Source organism: Protomyctophum bolini (genome assembly GCF_963924005.1).
Source record: "Protomyctophum bolini genome assembly, chromosome: 5".
Classification (NCBI taxonomy): Eukaryota; Metazoa; Chordata; class Actinopteri; order Myctophiformes; family Myctophidae; genus Protomyctophum; species Protomyctophum bolini.
Genome location: NC_137866.1, coordinates 35,944,294 through 35,972,158, shown reverse-complemented (window position 1 = coordinate 35,972,158; position 27,865 = coordinate 35,944,294). Strand labels below are relative to the sequence as shown.

The 27,865-nt window shown below is 42.4% G+C and overlaps 2 protein-coding genes across 8 annotated transcripts in view; both read right to left on the bottom strand.

Moving 5' to 3' along the window:
* ptpn11b (protein tyrosine phosphatase non-receptor type 11b) overlaps nt 1–1,858 on the bottom strand; it is a 53,441-nt gene extending 51,583 nt beyond the window's left edge. For all 4 annotated transcript variants that reach the window (XR_013964080.1, XR_013964081.1, XM_080763934.1 and 1 more), the window contains exon 1: nt 1,742–1,858. Coding sequence is in view for 2 of the 4 variants with exons in the window: in XM_080763934.1 (XP_080620060.1) it covers nt 1,742–1,755 (14 nt within the window). In the remaining 2 variants the exon portion in view is untranslated. The remainder of the gene's footprint in view (nt 1–1,741) is intronic.
* Nucleotides 1,859–6,477: 4,619 nt separating this feature from the next.
* Nucleotides 6,478–27,865, bottom strand: part of agrn (agrin) — a 347,396-nt gene continuing 326,008 nt past the window's right edge. For all 4 annotated transcript variants that reach the window (XM_080763911.1, XM_080763912.1, XM_080763913.1 and 1 more), the window contains 5 exons: nt 27,539–27,722; nt 25,041–25,131; nt 15,724–15,948; nt 13,720–13,823; nt 6,478–11,388 (listed from right to left, as the gene is read on the bottom strand). In XM_080763911.1, coding sequence (XP_080620037.1) covers nt 11,228–11,388; nt 13,720–13,823; nt 15,724–15,948; nt 25,041–25,131; nt 27,539–27,722 — 765 coding nt within the window. In that variant the 3' untranslated portion in view covers nt 6,478–11,227. The remainder of the gene's footprint in view (nt 11,389–13,719; nt 13,824–15,723; nt 15,949–25,040; nt 25,132–27,538; nt 27,723–27,865) is intronic.

Genomic DNA, 27,865 nt, shown 5'->3' with positions numbered 1-27,865 from the left:
TTTTCTCTCATTATTCGCACTGGTTGCCTGCTCCGACTGTCCCTGTAGGTGTGCAAAAGGTCACTATTCTCTACAAACTTGAGTAAAAGTACAAAATTATTGCTCAAAAGTATTAGTCTGGCTCCAGCCCTGAATCACTAGCCACGGCCATTAAAAAAAAAACATGTTATGGCAATAATGAAGTGAAACTAAATGAAAATTCGAGTGTCAGGCTACAAAAGTATCGAAGTAAAAGTAGTAGTATTTTTCAAGATTTGTCAATCTTTTTCTCTTCTAGCTGATCTAAAGCTCGCGACCCAATGTAAGCTTGTAGATAAGCTATTTTCGAATACTATAAGCTAGGGCTTAAGTGCTTAATGTATGTTTTGTATTATTTGAAATCTGCAAAGTAACTAGAAAGGAAAGCTTTCAAATAATTGTAGTGGGGTAAAAAGTACAATATTGGAGGACATTTTTAAATACTCGTAAATGTACCTCCAACTTGAACTTAATAAGTATAAGCAGTACACGAGTATCTATGAATCATTAGGCATTGTGGTTCATGGCCATTGGCCACCTGGTGCAGTACAGTGCAGCACTCTCATAATTAAGATAAATTACATAAGATGCAGTATTACTATTGATTATGTCATATACAGCTCGAACTCAAACTAGACCAGGGCAAAGCAGAGCCTACTGTGCACCCTGCTTTTGACAGAAAGCTTACACCCCCAATTTCCTGCATCACACACACACACACACACACACACACACACACACACACACAGTGGGTGTGTGGTTGTAATGTATCAAAAGATTCCATGTGAATATGATATGAATTGACTAAGCTCCATATGCCTAGTTTTAACAGAGCAATCGTTGATTGATTGATTGATGTTAACTGTGGACAACACCATAAAGCATTACACTTTGTTAAGTTTAAATGTTACCTATAGTTAGTATACTTGCCAGGCCATACAGCATCATTGTGAACCCAGACATTTTGAGTACACCAAGGTTTTATGTTACAAATGTTGAGTATTGGTCCCCAGCAGGTAAACTGCCGGATGCTAACTGTTGAGCAATTTTCATAATTGGCATAATATGTGATGGAATGGATTCAGCACCATGAAAACCCCCTAGTTTTACACATCATATGTTACTTAAAGCATGATGAAATTTTGTTTCCCCCCCTCATAGGTTGTTAATGGTATGGTATTACATATTATGCCAATTATAAAAATTGCTCATATACAAGTTAGCATACGGCAGTTTCTACATGCTGGGGACCAATACATTTCTAACATAAAACTTTGGTGTACTGAACATGCCTGGGTTCAGATTCTGGCAAGTAAAGTGGACTATGTGTGTTTACATTTCTTTGGTGATATAAACGTTATATTTCACATGCCAATATGAGAGAGAGAGAGAGAGAGAGAGAGAGAGAGAGAGAGAGAATTCTCCCGTCTCTTCTCCTGCTGCTGTAGATCGCCAGAGCATAAACAGACAAGCCTGAGCTGAGTTGATAGTTGATAACAGTCCACAACTATAATAATATCTAAAGCATGCAGACAGACAGTGCGCGTGAACACGTTTACAACGGCGGCCAGTCAAGGTGCGCTGATTTTGAACAGCGTTTTGATCCACAGTGAGTGAGTCTTGATCGGGGAAGTCAGAGGTTGGGAAGTTAAAAATAAATAAATAGCACGGGCTTATATGCATGTCAGCAATTATTAACGTCAGTATAATAATCTTGGCATACCTGCGAGACGTCATAGCAGACTTTGGAAGCTGTCGGTCGTCCTCGAACGAGAAGGGAAAGTCGGGTAAAGTGAACCTTCCTTCCCTTGTTGCGTCCTGTGCACAGTCAGTGCAGTGATGTGTGTGAATAGAGGAGCGCTCCGGGAGGGCGGTGCATCTGTACAACGTTCAACTACCAAACGTACACACCCCGCCTCCAAGGGGACAGTGCAGCTTCAATCAGTAGTAGCGGTGCTTAATTTTGTTCTCAAACTTTAATTCAACTTCCAGTGCTACTATACATTCTCAGAGTTACAGACCCGTTTAATAGAATATAAGGGTCCATTTGGAAAACCCCTTTGAGAACTATCCTATTGTTATTGTACAATTGCTACTTTCGGCTTAAATCATAGCTTGTTGTGGCTTACTCGCTCGCGGTCAAAATTGTCTTCGTATAAGCTATACAAAAATATATAACGTTTAAATAACTTATCAAAACAAAAATATTCCACATGGTTGATGGTTTAATACAAAAAAGTGCATGCTGTTCTCACACTGACAGTCAGCACTAGCCCCAGTATGTTCCCTCCATCCCTCAGCACTAGCTCATTCTGTGGGGCTAAATCGGCACCTGTTTCTAATCAACATACCGGTAATCAAAGTAGTTGCATAATATGCAACTACTCATTCAGTAGGCCTATGCTACTTTGTGTAGACCTATATTGAAACACATTAATTTATCAATTTGTTTATCTTCTTACATTTTAACTTTTCATTATGTTTTAAACGATTTTATATCAAATTAACTAGGCTATACTTACTCAATATGGATTATGAAATTGCTAGAGAATTAAAATGTGCTTTATAACAACTTTGCTGACTTAAATAGAAAGAAATATCTGCTTATGTGATACTTGTGTATACTTATGGAGAATGTGCTTCATCGTGAAAGTAAAGGGAATTTTACCATGGGAACCCCTCATAGACATCACTTCTGAAACCACAGCCAGTGATTTCTATTTTCTTATCTTGTGAATCATAAAGGTGTAGCCCTCAGCCAAGACCCAGCCCTGGCTCAGCCCTATTGGCAAGACAGGTTGTGAGTTGGTCTGGCGAGTGGGAGCCCTATGGGTTCAATCCCCGCTTCCGCATAATGCTACAAAGGCAAATCTACACAGTAAAATTATCCTCTCATTCATTTACCATTATTTAATTTGAGTTAAATTTAACTTGAACACTTGATGATCTTGATGTTGACTGTTTTGAGGCAGGGCAGCATAATATCTCCACCAGGCTGAGTCATCTTTATTTTTAATTTTACATTCCCAGTTCTCAGAGTTTCAAATTGATTGATTGTCTATTTTGATAGTAATCATAGATTGTTCAGTAAAAGTCTGGAGACTGCATGGACTCAACCTAATGCTACCTTTCACAGTAAATGTATACACTTGTGACTTGTGGGAGCATTAATTTGTGTGTGGACACTTTTTATTCTCTGTTATTTTTTGTCCAGCACCCAACATAGTAGGTTTTTAGTCTGATGTTTTTTAGAAGTCTTTTGGCTGTTTTGCAACCTCTTTCTCAACAGTAACAGAGGTCTCCCGTCTCTCCAGCTCTTTAATAAACATAAAATACATTTTACAAGTGGTCGGTTGCCAATTTCAGTCAATCATGAGAAAGTCATTTCCAATTTTACAGTGTCCCAGTTCCAATTTTGCATGCTCACTGCTCTGTGCCATCACTTCCAATTTCACTTATTTTCTGTACCCTGTGAGTTCTCTGTCCTGATTGGATAAAATTGGTATCCCAATATATCTCCATATTGCCATCAGAATATATGGATATTTAACACTTATTTCAACAAATACTATCACTTACTAGAAGACCTTTAACCATTTTGGAACATGTTTTTTAAACGATGTCCTGGATACCCAAGATGATGCCATGGTTGGTTTGGCAGTGCTTGAAGCAGGATGAAATAGCATGGCTTTCCCGTCATAGAGAACAGACCCCAGATGGCCATGCAGTCAGGATGTCCATTCTTCCCTGAGGTGATTGGTGCCGGCCTGCCGGGTTGACCTTTGGCCTCTGTTCTGCCCTGAGACAGGCAAATCCTCTTGCACAAAGTAGTATAAATCTGCCTGTGGAAAACAAAGAGCACTTAGATTGAGAGTAATGCGGCCAGACAGCCAGGGCCTTGTGTGCAGTGGTGGAAAAACCTACTCACACTTTTACCTAAGAATAAAAGCACCAATAGGCCTACTGTAAATTAATATTGTACAACGTCTGGAATTCAACATGTACTTGAGAAAAACATGGAAAAGTATCGGCAACAAAATGTACTTAAAGAACCAAAAAGAAAAAGTAGCCTACTCATTATGCAGAATAAAGTACTCATTATTCAAGTTTTCAAATGTATAAAAATCAAATGTATAAAAACAAGCTCGCAATGCATCACATTGCGAGCTTGTAGATCGCCTATTTTCAAATGGCCAAAATGTATAAGGCTGAAGTGATTAACTCTCTCTACGTCGTCCTCAGACGAGCCCTCCATCGGCGTCTTCAGTCATCTCGGTTCTCCATACATCTGGCCAGCTCCTTTGTGTGGGACGTCCTCTCAATCGATGCCCGTGTGTTGGTTCCCACAGTACAAGCTTTTTGGCCGGGAGTTCTTGGTGTCGGTGGCAGTGGCCAGCTAGTCTCCTCCTTCTTACTGCTATCTTCTCTGTTACACTTGGTAATGCCCCGTACAGACGCTTGTTGGTGATGTGCTCATCCTGGTTGATGTTCAGTACCACACGTAACATTCTGGTGTAGCACCCGTCCAGGGATTTCTGTAGGGCTTGTGTAAGTGACCAGCATTCACAGCCATAGAGGAGGACGGACTACACGTTAGCTGAGAAGAAACTGATCTTGATGTGTCGGTAACATATGTTTTGTAATTTGTAATAATTAAAATCTACAAAGTAACTAGTAACTCAAGTTTTCAAATAAATGTAGTGGAGTAAAAGTACAATATTTGGATCCAAGATGTAGTGGAGTAGAAGTAAGTATTGGAAATTGGAAATACTCTAGTAAAGTACAAATACCTCAAAATTGTACTTAAGTAAATGTACTTAGTTACGTTCCACCTATGCTTGTGTGTGAGAGAGGAAAAAAAGAACCGTTCATTGTGATCAGGTTTGAAACAGAGTAGGAGTAGTATTCAGTAGTGGAAAGTACTGTAAGTAGACATTTGAGGTACAGTACTTTTACTTGAGTATTTCCATTTTTCAATGCATTGTACTTCTACTCCACTACATCTCAGTACTTGTAATCCACTCCACTGACATCTTTAGCTAGTTGTTACTTTGTAGATCTAAAGATGACAAAAAAACAGACACACATTTACCCTAAGCCCTATTTTACATACTCAAGTTTTAATACAGGCCTTTTACTTGTAATAGAGTATTCTTATATTCTGTGGTATTTCTTAAGTCTGCAGTACTTCTTCCACCACTGTTGGGCTGTCAGGAAAAACAAAAAGCTTCAATGTTGATGAGATTGTCTTTTCCGGAGTGTGAGAGCTGTCAAGGCACAGCTGGAGCCATCTGATGACATGCCATTAAGGAGGGCCTGTCTCTGTTGCAGGATTTATCAATCCACCCTGACCTTTGTACAAAACCGATTTCCCCAACGAGTATAAAAATAACACATTGTGAGATGCGCTTCTGACTCATGATGCTACTCCGTCTGCCAAAGGCGGCTACTGAATATATGAATCATTTATGTGCAAAGATAAGCATGAATGATGTATGGATGCCTTCTATAATATCTCTACTTTCTATAAATAAGTGTATGGATGTATAGATCTACCAATCTCATACGTTTTCTTTTGTTGCACATTGCTGCTAAGTTTTCTTTCCAAAGGTTAGAGGTTAGGTTAGTGTGAGACAGATGTAGCCTACTCGGGTACCGTACAACGCAAGTCAGGAACAATTGGGAATGCATGCCCCACCTGTTATTTTTCAAAAAAAATCAAAAACCGATGAGCTATAACCCCCACCTAGCTTCTTAATTTTGATCTCAAAGTGCAGCAGATTGAAGCATTTTCATGGCAAATTTACATTTTTTTCTGGCGTGGCAAAGCAGGAGGTGGGGGCCTCAGAAAAATATGTTGCCTGGGGCCTCAAAAGGCCTAGAACCGGCACTGCCCACTACCATAGTAAGCCTTGCCAAGCCACGAGGCCCATAGGGGCAGGAGCCTATCTCCTGTTTCTGTAGCGTGAGACGGCTTGATGTACAAGTACACCCCCTGGACATGATGTACAGTCCCACTGTGCTGGTCAAACTACCACTAGCCACTACCACATGAATATAATGGGCATCCCTGATGTCATCAGAAACTGCTGATCTTGTGTTGATGATTGATGACATACATGGGAATACAAAGACGAAAAGCTCAGCCAATCAGGGAAGCCTGTCACCTACACCCCTCCCATAGACGCAGAGATCAGGTGCGACCTCCACAGACCCGCACATTATTTTATATTATTTTTTAAGAAATCTCATCTGGAAACAAACAATTCAAAATATCAATATACAGCAATGCATTGGCATTAACAAGAACATGCACAAACTTTGTACTTTTGAATAATATTTGACCAGGAGGAATGGAGGCTCTATTCCAGTGCTGCATGGGGTTGAGTGCTCTGTCCACCACTGTGTCAGTAAATTGGAGATGGTGAATGAATCCAGACGACCGACAAGAGTGGGGTCCATTTTGGTTGACACTTTATTTTCATGGTGGTAGGAACACAAGACAAAGGTCATAAAGTTAGTAATGGTCAAGGTCATGCCACTCTCACTCGGCGCACTGCCCTTCTGTTGAAGTGTTTTGGCAGTCGGACAGACAGACAAACAGACAGTAGTATTCCAGAGGCCAGACATGGGGGATATCCACATGTAGACATAAATAAGGAACAGAAAATAGATCCAAAAAAACAGTAAATAGAAGTTTTTTTTTGTAAAAAGCCAGAGGAGACGTTTTCTGGAGGCCCCCCACTGGGATATTTTTTTCCTCGTATGAGCATTATTACTAATATAATTATTATTATTATTATGTATTATTCATTTACAGTATGGGGATGAGGTTATACACTGGCTAAAGAATAGAGTATGGAAACAGCTATATGGAAAACATCTTTTGTCACCCGTTTATGAAGTGACCAGCTTTTTTTTTCTTTTTAAGGCAATTCATAGTATTTCAACCCTAATAACCACAGATTGCAACGGTCTATTCTTTCGTCTTCTTGAAACCCACAGGATTAGTCTGCAAAGTGCCTCTCCAAGTGCACAGGAATCTCCCTTCTTTTAAGCGCTAGTAGTACCACTGGAATGGGTCCATCTAAATAGTCTGTAAAAGACTCGGGAGAATTATTTGTGGCCATTTCTTGGGGGACACGAAAGGCCGGTTCCTGGGTTTTAGCTTTCGGGACACTGCAGCTTGAGGTCACAACGCTACAAAGTCCTACCATTAGAATATCCCCTCCCCCCCCGCTTAGGGCCGTTCACACCAAGCACTATAACCATCGATAACCATAACTATAAAGATATAGTTTTAAAAATGGTTCTAAGTCAAGTGGATGGCAAAGTCCAAACCACAACTATAACATAGACAACGGTGAACGATATAGTTATACAGTAGTTATCGTTAGTTATCGTTCTAGTGCTCTGTGTGACTGGTCCTTTTGACATGAGAATATCGTCATCACGTGTGGTTGGACAGACAAGTAATGCTCAATTTATATCCCGTCGTACGCCGGTGGTGGTGCTGGCCGAAAATAGCCGACGTACACACTCACGAGAGCTTTTGCGTCGGATATTTCCGGCAAAGCGATGCTGTCGCATGACGAAGTATGAATCCGGCTTTAAGACTTGGTTCCAGTGTATAATACTAAAAAACATAAACGTCCACAGATTACACATTTACTAAATTTACACTTAAAAATTGCAGGGCTGTACAAAAAATACGGTCAAAATGATGCTTTTTCTGGAGGGAGGACAACTTTGAAAAAGAAAAAGAAAAAAGTGTACAAGACCATTGATACTCGAACCACGAACAGGCATGATATTTGTCTTATAATATTGCCATGTTATCTCATATAAACAAGAGTGTCTTTAAGTCTTATCAGCCTGCTTATTGTTGTTCAGCAAAGGATGATTTTTTCCACGGTGCATCTGATCAGCTCTCTGAATGTTATGGAATTCAATACAAACCCATGCATTACTACTATGTTAATTTGCAAGTGTGAATATACACCTTTTTTTCCACCTTTGTGAACGGCTTGACAAAAATTACTTTTGTCCCCTTTGTCCCCCAACAGCCGGAGAGAACTCTCAGCTTCTCGGTCAGACCTCGGAAAAGAGATAGACTCTCTGACAAAGTATTTGTTTTTTTGAAGTTCAAAGACTTTTTGCTGTCGTCGACGGCCGTCTGTAGGTCGTGATGAACATCCCCGAGTTCAGTTCTGCTAGAGTACTCCAATCTTCTGCAGGCTCTCTTCTCTGCAGCCTTTGCTTTTAGCACCTCCTTAAGGTCGTTCGTGGCAACAAACTCTGTATGCACCGTTCAAGGTCCAGCGAAAAGTAACCTCTCCCACCGAATAAAAAACCCAAAACAGAACCACGCAAAAAAAAAAGAAAACAATAAAAACATCAGAGGGAAAAAGTAACAGGGTCAATATTTCTCTGAGCTATGCGGAAAAATACCTCAGCCTGCTAGAGTGAACTTTGTTTTGTTTTACTGGCATGGGTAGCCACACACACACAAAAATCTGTGACATTTGAGAATAAAACACTTTAGGGACAAAAAAAATGAAATAAAAAATAACAGTGAACAACAGTGAAAGAAACAATCAAAACCAACACTGCAGAAGTGCATGCATTTATAGTGGTCATCGTTAACCTCCGATTGCTTGATTTCTGAAAAATAGATGGAACAATACATGAGAAGCACAATTCTCCCCGACAGAGAACCCATCGTACGCATGTATTCACAGTCTCGGGTATTATTTATATACTCTGTTATTCTTTACATCTATTCATGGCGATGATTAGTTTCTCCATTGAAGCACTTGACTAATGGTACAGGGTGCAAGTCATTCTCTCACTAACGCTTTCTCTCACTCCGTCTCAGCACTGGTGGGGCTGCGTGTTAGTAAAGAACAGTTAAAAATAAAAGCAAAACTCGGAGAAGATTCATATATCTAGGAGTACACAGTAAAATAGTTGAGTGCTACTTTTAACTCGGAGAGCGTAGAAATGGGCCAGTAACACTCTGTGTGTGAAGTGGCCTGTTTGCACTATGCGATGGGGTGATGGTGTGCGGTGCTTCTGAAGGATTGTTAAAGGTTCATTCTTAGCAGCTTGATCATTGAAAGGTCCCATGAGTTTTACAGCTCTCTGAGGCTTGTGCAGGACACACAGAGTATAATGCCTCCCAGTCTCTCACATAGGAATGTACTGTGTGTATGTATGTATGTATGTATGTATGTATGTATGTACAGTATGCTGTATGATTGTGAGCAGGGTTCGATTGTAAAAGAAAAACAACAACACCTTTACCCACCTAAGCCTTACAGTAAAAACTTTGAAAATACAAGCTCTTGATGCGTGGCGAATTGCCCAATTTACCCAAAATAGCGACTCCAGGCTTAAGATGATAATATCGGCTAAAAGTCTTTATGAAACCGTTAAATTGTGTTCCTCCCCAATGGGAAATGCATGTATTTAATATAGAAGGAAAACAATATTAATGACCAGTTAGTGAGGAGTGAGGATATCAAAAGGCATGGATGGATTATCTCCAAACACCCCAACAGCAAATCGAACCCTGTATGTACTGTATGTATGTGTATATGGTATGTGTGTGAGTGAATGTTAGGCCTGTTAGGCCTACACATAGTTACGTGCCAGTGTCTCACACCAAAACATGTGCAGATCTATCGTACAAGCTTGTAGATCAGCTATTTCCGGCACACGACACGATGCGCAACCAGGGGTAGAAAGTAACTAAATATGTTTACTTAAGTACTGTACTTAAGTACAATTTTGAGGTATTTTACTTTACTTGAGTATTTCCAATTTCCAATACTTTTTACTTGTAGTGTACTTTACACTACATCTCAGAAGCAAATACTGTACTTTTACTCCGCTACAATTATTAAAAATCTGTAGTTACTAGTCACTTTGCAGATTTTGATTATTATTACAAAACATACATTAACCACTTAAGCCCTATATACATTTCGACCATTTGAAAATAGCCCATCTACAAGCTCACAATGCGTCGCGGTGTGACGCATTGAGTTTGTAAATCTGCTATTTTCAAAAGATCTTTATACATTTGAAAACATTCTGCAGAGTACTTTTACCTTTGGTACTTCAAGTACATTTTGATGCCAATACTTTTGTACTTTTACTCCAAGTACAATTTAAATTCCCAACTCGTAACTTGTAACAATAGTTCTATATTGCAGTATTAACTTAAGTAAAACATTTGTCGTACTCTTTCCACCACCGTAGTGTATATGGCACCGTGCAGGGATCAGTGTTTCAAGTAATGAGCTGGAGGACGGGGAGACGTATGAGAGGACAGGACCAGGGGGGACGGTATGAGAGGACAGGACCAGGGGGGACGGTATGAGAGGACAGGACCAGGGGGGACGGTATGAGGGGACAGGACCAGGGGGGACGGTATGAGAGGACAGGACCAGGGGGGACGGTATGAGGGGACAGGACCAGGGGGGACGGTATGAGAGGACAGGACCAGGGGGGACGGTATGAGGGGACAGGACCAGGGGGGACGGTATGAGAGGACAGGACCAGGGGGGACGGTATGAGAGGACAGGACCAGGGGGGACGGTATGAGAGGACAGGACCAGGGGGGACGGTATGAGGGGATAGGACGGAGGCAGGTGTTTCTAGCGGACATTTAATTTTAAAATCACAAAAGGTTTGATACAAAACAAAATATATATATATTTATAATCTTGTTGGTGTGTGCCTGCGGTTGGAGACGGATGGGATGGATCGGCGAGTGTGTGCGTGGGTGCGCGCGTGCCTGCGTGTGTGTGTGTGTGTGCGCGCGCACATGTGTACATGCATGCGTGTGGTGGATGGGTGCATATATACTGTCAACAGAGGTGCAGATTTTAAGAAATAATAACCCAGACAAAAAAATTATATATAAAACAAAACAAAACAAAAAACAAACAAAACAAAAAATAGAAATTAAAACAACATACTCATTTTTGTCATTTTCTCCGATATAAAAAGTGATGAAAAGTATATAAAAATAGAAAATAATTACAGCAGGAGACACGGGACGCTATGGATGGAGGGAATGGGTGGGTTTTTTTCTCCATATATTTTTCATTCTTCCGTTTCTTTTCTCTCTCGTTCTCTTTTCTCTATTCCTGGAGGGGGGGTGTAGGAGGAGGGGGAGGAGGGGGTGGGGGTGTCATGGCTATTTGGCGGCAGGACAGTGTAGTATTTTGGGGCTGTTGAGGGCATCCTCCACCAGGTGGAGCTCCACACCGTCCACCAGCACGTCCTTCACGCAGCCCATGAAGCCTGTGCTGTAGGCCTTGGGCAGCCGACGGGCCACTGCTGACTCCTCTAGACCACCTAGAGAGAGAGAGACACAGAGAGAGAGACAGAGAGAGAGAGAGAGAGAGAGACAGACAGACAGAGAGAGAGAGAGAGAGAGAGAGAGAGACAGAGAGAGAGAGAGAGAGACAGAGAGACAGAGAGACAGAGACAGAGCAGAGAGAGATCAACTGTCAGTATGACACTAATGGGGCGTGCTCAAGTCCTCCCACCAGTGTTGATTTCGTCGACTAAAACGAAGACAAAAAATGTTCGTCGACTACCTTTTTTCACCGACGAAAACTAAATGGAAACTAAATGAAAAGTAAGACTAAATATACCGACAATTTTGTCAACAAATAAAAACTAGACTAAAATGTTAAGAAGGGACTAGTGGACAAGAGATCCAGTACAAGTCATTTTACACTTGGTTGCATGCTGAAAATAGCAGATCTACAAGCTCACAACGCGTCGCGCTGCAACGCGTTGTGAGCTTGTACATCGGCTATTTTCAGCAAGTGTCATTACAGCGGACCGCCATTGTAATGACTAAAATACATTTTAGTCGACTAAATCAACTGCAGATTTAGTCGACTAAAATCTAAGACATTCCAGGTGATTAAAATGTGACTAAAACAAAGTGAAAACTATTCAAGACTATGACTAAAACTGAAATCAAGATTTGCTGTCAAAAACAACACTGCACTGCACACAAAAGGTCTCTCTCTCTACCTTAATTGGCTTCATATAATAGTTGCTGTGGGGAGAAACCACCTAACTCCATTTATTTTGTTATACAGGCATAAATCAATGCTATTGGACACCCTTTACGCCTGTGTGTTGGTTAAACAAACGTAAAAAACACTTCAGACCTCTTAACTCCATTGTACCCTCAAACTGGCTGCTAAAGCAGCTAACTCCACCACCTCCCCCCCTCTCATGCAAGTAATTGACAATATATGAAGTCACAACACCAACTTTGATGAGGCAGTATTGCTTTGTTTTTCGAAATATAAGGTTTTCTTTATTAACTGAAAGAATTGTATTTTTCATTTACCGACAGCCTGTAAAATGCGTTTATTTAACATTTCAACTTCTTCTTTCTCAGATTCTACTATTATTCTGTCTTCTTTTTTCTACTTCTCCTCTCCTTAATCTGTGGAGAGAGTTCATACCCACGTCGAGGTCTTTACACAGCCTCTCTCTCTCTCTCTCTCTCTCTCTCTCTCTATCTCTCTCTCGCGCTCTCTGCCCCCTCCTCTAATCGGATTGTGCGCCTTCCGAATCACGAATCGACGACGGGGCTAATTTCATGCGAGTTACAGATGAATTAATGATGAGCGTGGAAAGGGGGGATTTAAAGTGGAGAAGGCTCCTTGATGGGAGGCTGTGTGAGGAGGGATTATGTATTCCTGCTGCGAGGCAACGCTCAGCACCTGTTCCACCACACTACTTTATGTGCACGCACACGCCTGCGCTAGATGCAAGCGTGCGTGCGGATTTGCGAGTGTATACTGTAATGCTTAATTGCTTCAGTAGTTCACAAACATTTTCAGGTCAAGGACCCCCAAATTGATATGTAGGGGCAGGATGTTTAGGGCAGTGGACCCCCAACCGAGATATGATGTAATTAGGGTTAAAGTGGTTAAACTGATTTTGATGCCATATTAATGCATTTAGCTGGGGACCCACAAGGACATTTTGAGAACCACTGGCTTAATTAGAGTAGAGCACCTGCAGTAATTAAAGTAGAGCACCAGTGTTGCAGGCTGAAAGTAGCAGATCTACAAGCGGTGTGGCTGGTCATGAGCTTGTAGATCTTGTAGCTTGTAGATCTGCTATTTCCGGCATACGACACCGGCATGCAACTAAGTATAAATCAGGCTAATGGACACTCCGCAGCAAATGTAATTTCCCCAGAATGCTTCTATCCGCCATGTGTGTTCTTCTCCTGGGCAATTTCTTCTTCTGAAGGTTTTCAGACCAAATTGAACTCAGGGTGGCCGATAACGGAGGAGGAGACTTTGGTCGGTTGGAATTCTGGAGAGCGGACAACTTTCGGAGTTAGTCAGATAGCCTTTCATTTCTCAACTCAATATGTGAATGGGCTTTGACATTTTCTTTCGCCTACCCTTCCAACCCCCCCACACCACCACCACACACACACACACCTCCCTCCGCCAGAGCCTATAGTATAGGCCCTATACACTTATCCTCTGCAGAGCCAATGAGTTCATTGCTCACCGCTAGCAGCCTGCTAACAGCGGCTGGAAAAGTGCTGGAGAATTCCAAGTATTACCATGGTGTGATGCATGTAGTGTTTCCCAGTCTCTATGGATGAGGTCTGGTAGCTGGTGCTTTTCTACGTACCCAACCAGAGCGCTCCATCAGTGTCCAGCTGTGTTGCTGCCAGGGGTGACGACCCCGTCACCGCCGCCTCGTTGCCCACCTGTAGAGAGCCATCCCGAAGCGCTCTGAGGGAGAGAGACAGAGACAGAGACAGAGAGAGAGAGAGATGGAAAAAGAATGGAGAAAGTGGACAAGAGAGACAGATTCAGCAGCCAGTCTCTTTTCGTCGATGCGTGCACGTCACTTTGAATAACTTCCTTTTAATCTGGAGCACCGCGAGGAGGCCGCCGCGGCTGCGCCATCAGAGCGCTAAGCGCTTACATAACTCCCCAGGCTGGGTGCTGGGTGGCGTTCTGAAAAATTAAAAAAGAGAAGGCTGCCTAAACCACTGACAGATGCGGCTGGAAATTCCATTCATTATAGATGGCACTGCACTAAACACTGGCACGCGCTACAGTAGTGTGAGGAGTTTCAGAAGAAAGAACAGCTTTTTAACAGCACGCCGCTAAACGGCCACTGCCAAGTTTCATCACGGTTTGGCTCTCTTTCTAAACGCTATCTCCTTTAACACCTACTACAGTTCCCCTAAAAACTACGGGTAGGATTTCAAAATCCAACATTGATTTTCTTTTAATGTTAAATTCCAGATTTGGGGACTTTTTATGAGGCTGACAATACAAACCAAGGACACTTGCGTACCCCCAGAGGCCTATACTAGTCCCCTTACTTTTTTCCCTCTACAAAAAGCATATCTACAAGCTCACACCAGTTAGAAATGTGTGGGCTTGTACATCAGCTCTTGTCGCCGTATATTCGCCCAGGAATAGAACTGCTAGGGTTCATGTGGTTAAGCCTTATTTCAAAAAAGGCAAAAATACTGCACCAACACACAACGGCTCATATTGAGTCGGGACACGTTACAATTTATCTTTTTTCTCAAAACAGCCGAGTTGAAAGTGATATCTGTTTTGTCCTAGAAAAGTAGAGTCATGCAAGAGCTGCTGGCATTGACATTATGGCATATCCTATGGTGGAATCATTTGAGGTTTCTTTTTTTTGCCAAATCAACGTATCCTATCCTATGTTGTAACCAGCAGCATTGTTTTCCTAAAAATGATACCTAACAAGGAAGGATTCTTTGCTACTGATTCCAGGGATGCAACAATATAAAAGAATATATAAAAAAAATCTCTCTCTGCATAACTGATATTGAGGATTAAAATAAACCTTGGCTGATAGAGTTACTGAGTGAGTCCAGTGGGTCCACCACATCTACACAGCGTATGTAATACAATATGGAAACTCAAGTATCCAGGGATACACTCACAGAATAGAAAATATTGACTTAGATCTTAGATGACTAAAATTTATAATTCTTCACTGATACAATGGAACCCAGGAGGAGGTAACGTTGAGAGCTTTAACCGCTTAAACAGTAGCCTGGAATTTCTGGAAACAAATCAGCCAGTACGTTTTTTTACGTTTTTGTAATAAAATATCTCATTAATAAAAACAATGAGATCCAATTTTTCTTCACGTCCACTCTCACATTCCTGTGTCTTGCTTGAGTTCTCTCTCCTGGTTGGATAAATCCCAACCAGAAAAAAATAATTGTTGCTGAAGAGCAGGAGAGACAGGAGATACCCACTGTTACTAGTCTTGCGTAGCCAGACAACATATTCCACAATCTCCGAATGCTATATAGAGTCTGGAACTACACCTCCCGAAATCATTTCCATTCACGAAAATATATTTAAAATGTATTTGTTTTTAATTTCCATTTCTGCTAAGCAGCAAGCTATATGCTTAGGTGATTTCGATTTATATTAGGATAACTTTGCGTGACTGAAAAGACGAAACGGAAGTGGGGAGGAGGCTTCACTTCCGCTTTATTGCTTCTCATGATCAGAGCTTCCGTTCTCCAGACTGTATCTTGAAAATTGCGGGCAATAAAGAGCAATTTAACATTATTTTTAACCCAAATCGTAATATTCCCCAGCAACCCCCGGTGAGGACGAGCCTTACCTGCTGGCCTTGATGCGTATCCAGCGGTTGGTGTTGACGCGCACCGAGGAGCGCAGCACCACGGGCTTGGAGCCCAGGTCGTAGGTCATCTGCACGCGGCCGTCCACGATGGCCAGGGCCATGTAGTCGGAGCGCTCCACCGCCTTGCCGCTCCACAGCAGCAGGCCCTGCGTGGCCTCCGTGCGGATGCTCAGCTCAAACTTGTTCACCAGCAGAGCCTTCTCGCTGCGGGAGAGCCAAACATTAACAGACACACGTTAGCACGGATAATGGCACAGGACCTTTTTTTTTCCTCTTTTCTCCGGAGATCCGTTCTTCGCAGCTGCTCGGAAGGTTAACCCGGTTAAGTGTCTGGATGTGAAGCGCAGCGGGTGTGTACTGTTCGCGGGCGTGAGTGGGCGTTTTTGTTGTCGTTTGTTTCGTAGTCAGGGTATGAAGAGAGGAGCAGTGGTTGTGTGGCTGTAATGTGAGAGAAAATCAAATTCTCCGGGGCTGCCGAGCCTTTCAGCGGCAGCCATCTTCACTGGCTGTATGCGGTTAATGGCCAAGGCTGATTGTTTGTTCAGTCAAGTAGTCAGTCTGGCTTTTGGCCTTAATGTACTTAATGTATACAGAAAATAGCCGATCGTCCGCAGCGCTCTGTGAGCTTATGGATCGGCTATATTTATATTATAACACTCTGTGAGCTTATGGATCGGCTATATTTATATTTATATTACAACACTCTGTGAGCTTATGGATCGGCTATATTTATATTATAACACTGTGAGCTTATGGATGGGCTATATTTTCAGCATGCGACACTGCCTTACAGCAGAGTACAAAGCCAGCCTTGTTGTCTTGAAGAGTCATCAGGATGCACAGTGAGTGGAGAAGTGGCAGGCAGCTGTTTTGCTATTAAGCTTCCAACTGCGTTTGTGCTGCATAGCTGCTCCGCTCTTCCTGTGTGTCCTGTGTGTGTGCGCACGTGTGTGTGTGTGTGTGTGTGTGCGTGTGCGCACGTGTGTGTGTGTGTATGTGTGTTTGTGTTTGTGTGTGTGTGCGCGTGCGTGCGTGCGTGTGTGTGTGAGCACTATATGAGCTGCTGTTTGATCTCCTGTCTGTTGATTGCTGAAGCTACGGGGAAGAGAGCGATGTAGGGGAGTCTGGACCACTTCCACCCATCCTACAGTGAGCCTGTTATTCTGCGTGCGTGGTGTGTGTGTGTGTGTGTGTGTGTGTGTGTGTGTGTGTGTGTGTGTGTGTGTGTGTGTGTGTGTGTGCAACTGTGCATGTGTATGGTGTGTGTGTGTGTGTGTGTGTGTGTGTGTGTGTGTGTGTGTGTGTGTGTGTGTGTGTGTGTGTGTGTGTGTGTGTGTGTGTGCGTTTATTAATGTACCGGTATGCAATGCTACGGTGGGCGATAATTAACCACACACACACACGCACACAATGTAGATTGCAAAGAAAAACGTGTATGCACACCTCGTTCGCAAGCGCATGCATACATTAAGTGGAGAGAACAAGGACAAACATTAAGATAATATAAAGAGATGGCTTCTTTCAACGTGTGCCTGCCTGCGTGTTTCTGTGCACGAGCGTGTGCATATCTGTGTGCTACAGTGTGTCTGCACAGCTGCCAAGGCGGAGCCCCTTCCTCAGTCTTCAAAGGTAGCGCTCAGGGGAGTGTTTATGACAAACAGGAGGCGAACACAAGAACACACAGGACGCCCACACAGCAACACACAACGCCACAAAACAATAATACAAGAAAACACAACACAGGACTGCAGACAAGACAAGACAAGACAGACCAATCAGAATAGCAAATGGGGAAACATGTGACCATAAACACATCAGGACAGTGAAAGGGGGGGAAGGGGTTTAATCTGTTGTGTTGGGTTATTACACAATAAAATCCAGAGTGTTATTAATTTAACAACTCTGGGATTTATACTGTGTACTTTTTTTCCCCACTTGCCAAATAATAAAACATTTATTTATTGGGAACGAACAACGTTTCAGTACACAGCCCTTCATCATCAGTTTACGAGACAAAAGGAGAGACTGTCATAATAACTTCTCAAACTAACTCAAAACTTTTTATTTTATTGTGCACATAGTTCAATCCTCAGTGTTCATTCATTTTATCCGCGTGTGACTCTGAGAGAGTGCAAACATAACAAAATGGACCCAAATGGAGTTAAAGTAAATCTCTATTATGTCATTTATTTTGTGAATGTATTGGGGTGGTTGTATTAGGTCTCCCTGCTCTTCCATTGAAAGCAATCAGGCAGGCTCTACTAGCTGTTAAAAATGCCATCACTTGCTCAGGTTCAAACCCGGGGCAGAACAGGACAGTTACTGCATAGTGCAGCTTTAACATTGCTTATTGAACTGGGACAGTGAGAGCATCAGGGTGTTTTGCCCTGTTTTCCACTCTATTGAGGTCTGGCCTGAGGCAAGCTAACAGAAATACAGGCTCATCTCAGGGGATTGACATCCAAAAAAGTGAATTTGATTTTCTCCTTCAAAAACTCCTGCTTAGGTTGCAAATGTATGCCTCGCTGATTAAGTGAATCCGCTGAGGTAAACACAAATAATAAGGTAGGATTCAATAGGATTCCAAAAATGTAGACGGGGGGGGGAGAAAGAAAAACAGATAATAACTAAGCCATTCCAGACTTTGGTTAACTTTCTGACTTGCCTCATAAACTATAGTACAGCATAAAGGTGCAAAAAATCTCCATGGACTTGTCAGTACTATATGGTCAAGGTTATTAAAACGGTTAGGCATATCATAACTAAAATTCTCGATTTATAAAAATAAATATCTATGTATCGATGTAGTGTGTCCGTTGACTTCAGTGTGGACTTTCTGCACATTTCTGGGCACTCTATCTGAGATTATATAGAGGAGCTAGTGTTTCAGAGTTTTTAATCATGTACCAAATGTACTTTCCACCCTATGAACTCTAGGGGGCAGTCATGAACAGAACACAGGGAGCCCGCTGCATAGAGACAGCATGCCATGCTGCTGCTGCTTGCTGGATGAATCAGCCTCTTTTTAACCAATTCTGACCTGAGATCAGATTTAAAAAATGTCTTCTACATCCTGACAGTTTGCATTCTGACCTGAGATCAGATTCTAAAAATGTCTTCTATGTCAGTCGCTCTTCGATTTTTCAAAAATAGCAGACCTACAAGAATAGATAAAGCACGACATGATGCTAACACCAAAATGGGTTCCCGCCCAAAATGTGTTGAAAGGAGCTCACAGCGAACAGAGCCGACTGACGTTGATACGGTCGCTGTCGGGGGGAAACCTTGTATGTCCCTAATACGGCCATACCCAAACAGTTACAGAGAAAAAAATAACCTACTGTGTTCCGATGGAGCCGATGTAGTTATGAAATAATATTTATAAAACCCACAGACACTTAACCACTTTCAACTTTTCCCAAAAATGTCTAAAATAGCTGATCTACAAGCTCACAATGAGTCACATTGCGGTGCATTGTAAGCCTGTAGATGTGCAGTAGTAGGACATTCATTTACAAAAACAACGAAAACATAACATGATACGTGGAACTATGGAGATACGAGGTTTCTGCCCGACAGCAACTTTATGAAGTGAATATTTATCATTCCTGCTGGTCACAGTATCTGAACAGCACAACCAATGGAGTCTCTGTTTCAGACTTATGAATAAAATAGACAGAACAGTGGGAGGTATACACTAAGGGCCCTGCTTGAAAAATGCACGGAAATGACTCATGTTTGACCCACTGTCCATTGTCTTATTGTATTGTTGTGTACCTGTATTCTTTTCTTCATTTTATTATTTTCTTGCCGAAATTGTACCAAATGTTTTGGTTTTGTGTTTACTGTATTACAAATATACATAGTAATACATGTATGTTGTCTAATTTGTACAATCTATAGAATACGAATCATAAAAAAAAGTATGTGTTTGTTTGTTTTTCTCTCTGCGGAGGTATTTAAACCAGGAGTTCAACCAGTGAACCATTGTGGAGAGCGAATGGAGAGGAGTCGGGGGAGGGGGACTGGCAGCATGCTAGTGGGGGACGCTGGCAGCATGCCGGACGCTGCATGGCAGCAGTGCTAGTGCAGTGGTTCCCAACCTGTTCTGGACAAACTGGGCCCACTTGAAAATACCCCGAAAGGCGTTCGTGGCCCACCTATCTGACCGCGTAACGCGGCCGCCACGCAGCTTCAGACTCGGAATTTAATGATCAAACGATGGATTGTGTTCCATCTTCATCTGTAGCACAGTGAAAACTATATTTTGTAAGGTCTTAAATTACTTAATACCATGAATTTCTTCAGTTGGTTTCTTTTTTGACTGGCAGCCCAAATCCAGCCCAAATCTGATTTCCTGTCCAGACTCCAGATCTGAAACAAGGCTAAGGAATGTGATTCAAATCTGATTTGGCACAAATCAGTTTGCACCAATCTATTTCCAATTATGTAGGAAAAAACTTTGATTTGGGGTGCCACTGTAAACATAATAGCCTTAATGTTTTTCCAATTATTCGGGGGCTCACTTGTGATATCCTGCCTGCCCACAGCAGGTTGGGATTCGGAACCACTGTGCTAGTAGTGCAAAACGCTGACAGCTAAAATCGCATCGTTGGAGACTCACCTCTGGTCAGAAGGGTTCTCCAGTGATTCAGGACTTAAAGGGAGCAGGGGAGAGAGTCAAGGGCATGCAAGGTAAATGCAACAAGGCCAGAAGAAAGGAAGCAGGTGATTCACAGAAGGTCCGCAAACGGGGCGGACGGGGGAGGCCGGGGGGACTGTCTACTTTACTTCTAGAGCTGTGGAAACCACAACGGTTTCTGCGCTAGAACAAATCCCACGCGTCTCTGTGCGTGGGATCAAGGCGTAGACTAGAGTTGGGCCTAGCTGTGATCAAAGCTTAGCGACATTATTTGAGGTCCTCAAGAGCACATCCATCCTTACAGAAATGACATGTTTGCATAGCAGAACACTGAGACTACAGCACATGTACATGTACATACACTGCATCATGTCCTTGTGAGCAGCGCAGCTCACAGGCTGCTTCTGTCTAGTGTTCAATAATTGGACGGCTCCATTAAAAATGATGGTTCTGCACGGCTTGCCTGCAGTGCCAATTATTACATGTCATGAGAGATTGAAGCGGTGAACATGAAGAAGTAGGGCAATCGACAGAAAATGGGGTCAACCTTCATATCGCCAGGGAGAAATGGCCAAATGTGATTGGTCAGTCCAATAGAGCAAAATCGACCAATTGACCTGAAGATTAAAGAGATTGTGGAGGGAGGTGGATGAAGAAGCATGGGGCTGTGCTGTAAGTAGGAACAGACACATTAACCCAGGGGCGACTGTTGGACACACTGGCCTCACTGGGCTCTTAATGGGCTCTTAAACCATTAAGACTTGAGGCCAATTCTACAAAATGCTTTCCAGATCCGTAGCTCTCACACTGTACTGCTACTTTTGAATAGCTAACACAAAAAAAATCTAAAATGACACGGATGCTTCTCCGGTTTTAATGGGTTAAAAGGAATTCGTTTATTTCCACTACAAAGTTCAAATCGGGTTCATTTGATCACCACTCTGTTCAGAGTGTTCTGCCAAGCAGCGGTTGACTGAGGCGTTCATTTCAATTGTGGCTGCGGTCGTTACTGGATGTGACACGCATTCAACTCAGGCACAGTCTGTTTCCAAGGAGGACCACTGTAGGACAGTGAGATGGACGCCTGCGGCTATGCGGCTAACCCCCGCCTTCAGAGAGAGATGGGAGTTTGAGGTCTATTTCATGACTGCGAGACAAATCCGCGATTAACATGTCACTGCCTCCTCTTATACAGCTGAGAGGCATAGCTGTAATTATTCACAATTACAGTTAAGAGATCTGGCCACGGCTACATGTCAGAGACTCTGGCAGGGATTGGAACTCTGGGCTCAATCCATACTGCTAGAATTCTGAATTCTTTCTTCTCTCTTTTGTTTTTAAAGGAGGCTATACTAACTAAGCTAATTACCGGGAATCTTACTTGAAGAAAAAGGGTAATTTATATATTGTCTAATGATGTTGCACAACCAACATAAGCATTTACATGCTTTTGTGTAGACACTTTTTAAAGTGCATAATATTTTCTTTTTCATCACACGGCCATTCGACAAATGATAAATTGGCCTTATATGTCAAAGCAAAAGAGGTATTTCTTTCTACTGGTGGCAGAACGGGGGATTGATGAAGTGCAAGGTGCTCCAACTTTTCCTTTTCAATAACCTCTTACAGTTATGAAGTGGTCTCATTCATATTCAACACCACGGGTGATATCATTCAGCGTACCGAGAGCGTAGGGTGGGCGGCTATTCATTTTGTAACGGGAAGAGTTACAACCATGCATAAATTATCGCGCCTTTCTCGGAACAATCCATTTTCTCGGGGGTTTGAACACAATGCTTATCATGCATTCAGACAGACATGCTTCCGCTTTTATGTTAGACAATGGAGCTTCAAATGACACCGTTGACGTCCGAAAATGAATAAAGCCTGTCAAATTAAATGATGGGGTACAGCGCTGGAATATAAAATCTTAACTTGTTTTTTTTATGGTACAGATGGCAGATGTCTCTGGGCGGACGCAGATGGAGTTATGAAAATGTGGAGGGAAAAAAAAGTAATGTAATCTCGTTAACTGGGTTAACTATCAAAAAATGATATATATTTTGTTTTGGGTGGGAGTTGACGTTGTTGTTAGTTAGGCTTTCATCCAAAGCCAGTGGGGAAAAACACCCAGGGGTGGAAATCTACTTACTCTGGAATCTCATTGGTCAGTTGGCTTGGGTGGAAAGGAGAGACAGTGGGGACATTGACGTGAGACGAGACAAAGACAGTGACACGGGCAGTAGGGACGGTTACACAGTACAGACAGACAGACAGACAGACAGACAGACAGACAGACAGACAGACAGACATTCCTCTGTGTACAGTACATGTACAGTACTACATGAATGTGTTGGAGTCTTGAGAAATGTTCATACAAGGTTTTTAAAGAAAACAGCAGAAATGGCAAAAACTGTAAGTTCAGAACGCATCACATCGCAATCACGTGTTGTGAGTATTATAGATTACAGGCGGAAATGTAATTTTGATTCACATGTTCCAGCTAGTGTACAATGCCCAAAACACAATTACATCATTAATCACAATCGTCATATGCCAATTAACTGGCGACTAAATACTTTCTCAGGCTAAAAAAGACAAGCATATTGAAAGCTTGGAAATGAAAGATACAGAAATACAGACGGATGGACTAGAAGCTGAACAAACAGTTGTTTGTGTGTACTGTACATTATGTACACAGTGTCCGTAACATGAGTGAGTGTACTAAATGTGCGCGTTGTGCATGTACATGTACACACCGTGGCCCCGGTTTCACACCCAGAGTGTTTGTGTGAAACGCTGCGAGGCATGCAGCTATATAGAGGCGTATGTTTGATGTCTTTTCAGCATCATCACATAATCATTTTGTTCTTATGCCAACCTGCAGGCATGGCATGCCAGCCCCCATAACTGTACTGTATATATAGATGGGAATGAGGGAAAGATGCCTCATTAGCAGTCAGCACTCAGCTACTGTACATCCACAATTAGATTAAAAAGTTGCTGTACATCAGTGTCTCCCAAACGTATCCACCAAATGCATCTTTTTGGTATGGCGCTAAAAGGTTTCTTTTGAACCGCTAAAAGGTTTCTTTTGAACCGCTAAAAGGATTATTTTAGCGCCATACCAAATAGATACATTTGGTGGAACCCAAACAAAGTATACAGTATGAATTAACCGTATTTAACAGTAAATAATAGCTGCTCTACAAGCTCACAATGTGTCACGGTGCAACGTTTTGTGAGCTTGAGATTTATTTTCATTTTCGTTTTTATGTTATTTTGTAATCTTCTGAATAAACTATAATTACAAAATTATAGGAAACATAAAAAAGGGATGTCTACCCATAACAATGGGTCCTTGACCCAAACGTGGGTCCCGACGCATTGTTTGGGAACCCACAACACAACATTCAGCCAGTAGATAGCAGCACTCATGCACGTTTGCACCGTCATTAAGACCTAATCATACTCCAGTTTTTGGTGATAAGGTGACCACCAAAAAGGTCATCACCTATAAACTGGAGTATGAATGGGCCTTAAGGCGTCTGCAGCCCACCTATCCGACCGCTTCACACGGGACAAGTGTTCATTTTAATGACCAATCAACACATTGTTTTCCGGATTGGATCAGTGGAACACATAGTATAATTTAGTCTCTATTTATCTGTATCACAATGAAAACAGAGCCTAGACCCTTATATATGATCAATGAAATCATAGCATTTGGTCAATTATTTGGGAGCCCCACTTGCAATATCCTCGGGGCCCACCAGTGGGCCCCCCACCCTCGGCCCACGCGTTTGGTAATCTCTGCTCCACATAAAAACGTCGTCAATGTCACCTCTAAACTACAGTATATCACTGTTTCCAGCATTACTATGCACGCACGCTTGTTCTCGCAAGTGACGGCGTGTGATGCGCTGATGCTTAGATAGCAACATGCCGAGAAAAGGATGGATTTATTAATCCAGCACTTAGTGCTCACCCCGAAGCCCTGGCACTTGTGATTTTAATCAACAATGTCACCTCGCGGCTCGACTGGGAGGAAGAGATGGATCGACGGCAGTCATTTAGCTAATAACTATTACGACCACGCTGGCGGATATGCTACTCTCCCTAACCACAGCGCTGGGAAGTAACCCAGTACATTTACTCATTATATATCACTGTCGGGCAGAAACCTCTTAACTCAATATTCTAACTCTAAGCATCAAAAGCAGCAGATCCATAAGCTCGAAGCTCAGCGCAGAGCTTGTGTACGTTTTGGACATAATTATGAGGTTTCCACCTGACATAGTGATTATTTTCCCTCTGAGAGGGATGTATTATTTGACAGCTTTCTTTATTGTTAATTTGTAGATCATTATTGCGAAACATTGATTGAACCAATTAAGCTCTCTTTTACACTTTTACATGAAATGCCAGAAGCGTGTTGCATGGTCGATACATTTTGATCTTGTACTGTAGATGTGATATTTTCAAATAGATAGACAAATTTGCTAAACCATTGGAGATAAATAAAAAAAAAAGTTTCACAAAGCGACATTCTGCATAATGAATAGTTTTACCTTTCTAAAATACTTTAGTACTTTTACTCAAGTAAAATGTCTACATTGTGGTCTTTAAGTTCACCTTCCATCACTGCTCTTACCTCCTGGTGACGGCGTTGTGGTACTCGATGAACGTGTGACCGTCAAAGGCGATGGCCTCCGTCTCTCCGTCGGCCGACTTCTCGTAGATGGCTGTGGAGGGGAGGAGGGGGAAGGAGGGGAAGGGGGGACGGGGGAACGGGCGTTCAGAGGATTAGATCATTGCGATCGATGAAGAACACGCCTTCGTCATTAGGGCTAAAGGCAAGGGAATGGTAAACGTGGGCGAGTGTTTCATGCGTTTGCAGTTTTAATTAACGTAAAAGGCTTGGCCTGTCGCACGCGAAGGTCAATAGTGTGTGTGTGTGTGTGTGAGTGAGAGAGAGAGAGAGAGAGAGAGAGAGAGAGAGAGAGAGAGAGAGAGAGAGAGAGAGAGAGAGAGAGAGAGAGAGAGAGAGAGAGAGAGCGAGAGAGCGAGCACTGGGGGAGCTGGGGAGTGAGTGAGCATGTCTAGCTGTGACATGCGGATGATGAAAGAGCAGTGTAACTCCAGAAAAAGAAGCACTACATCAATATTCCATTGAGTCGTTTGTTGAGGCATTGCTTTCATGAGCACTGGTTTAATCTGAAATGGGTGTACTGTATACAATACACTGTATAGCCTATAGACACCACACGCACGCGCACACACAAGCACTCGCACGTACGCACGCACGCGCACACTATACTGAGTAACAACTAACATCATGAGTATAAAAATGTGTGTAGGTCCTTCTGTGGCCAACTGGCAGTATGTGCAAGAACTCTGGTGCTGTCAGTCCAGCAGTTTGATTAGCTTTGGATAGGGCTGGCAATATGACGTCCAATCAATACAACGATGATATCAAACGTTTGCCTCGATTACCATTAATCATTATTATTAAAAAAAAAAATAGCAGATCTAATGTATTTTCTATATGTATTTTTCACTGTTTTTGCCGATTAACCTTCATGAGCAAGATTAAATCCTCTGGACACACAGACAAGCCCTCTTATTGACGACTAGACTCCTGCAGAGCAGAACCGTAATAATAACAAGTACTGAACCTCATTATTTATTTTTATCTTCCCCAAATATAATATGCCCAGAAACAAATATCCGGGAGCAGGGTTTTGAGAGCATGCGATGAATTTTGGTGCAGACAAGACAATGAAAGACTGTGCTTATTGTAGGATTGAAGTATTGCCCTTTTCACAGCTGTTCTTTGAATGCAACCAAATTACCGCCGTGCATCCTTTCACACAACAACACCCAGATGAATGACTGTGATTTATATAATGACTAGTGAACCTGATAAACACATTGCACAAATAAAATATCTTTCCATCTATCTATATGGTGAATGGTGCATTTATATAGCGCCTTTATCCAAGGCGCTTTACAGAGATTGTACATTACATTCACCCATTCACACACTGATGCCGGGGGAATTGGGGAAACCATTCAAGGCACCAACCTGCACATCGGGAGCAATTAGGGGTTCAGTGTCTTGCTCAAGGACATTTTGACGCTATCTATCTATCTATCTATCTATCTATCTTGTATGGGAGTCCCTGGGACAAAACACTGTCAGTTGGGGGGGGGTCTGCGGCCAAATACAAATACATTTTGGGGTCCTTGACATAAAAATGTTTGGGAACCGCTGTTCTTGTACTACAAACGTCTCCAAAATGAAGATGCCTCTTCTCTTGTCTCGGTCTGACTGTGAGAAATGCTGCAGCCTGTGAGTTTACCGGGACAGGAATAGCTGAACACATTACTCCCACACTCAAATCACTTAATTGGCTCCCTGTACAATACATAATTGAATTCAAAGTACTTCATGTTTACAAAGCTCTTAATGGCTTAGCTCCTGAATACATGTCAGACCTTATCTCACTTTATCTCACTGCCTTGAAACCACTAATTCTCAAACATTTTAATTTCAATGACCTCCATAACTTTCCAAATGCAAACTAATCGTGCTATACAAATAAAACTGAGTTCACTTGACAGTACACTGGAAACGTGTGCTGCCACATGTGCTGCACTAATGAGAGTGGTGTAGTTGTGCAATGTACTGTGGGAGTTGTATTGTTTTATGGTGGGCTGTCAATGCTCAACTTGATGAAAATGTAATCTCTACTGGTCCCTGACGGGGGGGAAATGACTTCCTGCATTTACCCTGCAGATGGCTCAAACCATAGATATATAAACCTAGATGCAGTTCATTGGAGCGACCTCTATCGCGTCTGAAGTGTGGACGCCATGCTTCTCTAGTGACTATACTGGCCAATCACATCGAGTCTTTTCCAGGACTTATCAATTCCATTCAAAGGAGCTTTATTGATGTGAGAAAACCCTTAAAACTAAGGTAATTTAGTCTATCATTTCAGTTAGTTTTAGTTACGGTAGTTTTGTAAACACACAATACAGTTTCAGTTATCGTTTTTATTTAGTTCAGTTAACGAAAATGTTTTTTTTCCCTTCAATTTTAGTTGTGGTTATTTGGTCAGTTTTGGTTAACTGTAATAACCTTACCGTTCTGACAGTGTCCCCCCGAGAAGCCGTTGAGGCAGATGCACTCGTAGGTGTCCAGCTGGGGGTTGCAGCGGCCCCCGTTGTGGCAGGGCTCCTGGGAGCAGGGGTGGCCTGGGAACATGGCCACGTTGCTGGCGTGCTGCGCGTTCTCCTGCCTGAGGATGGGCGTGCCCATGAGGGTGATCTGAGATAAACACACAGCAAGGATAAACCATGAGACGGATTATACAACAGGTCGTTTCGAGGAAGCAATCTGATTGGTTGAAACAGCCTTCTAGCCGTGGTTCAAACGAGCACCACTCGTCACACCTAATCAAAACAAATAAT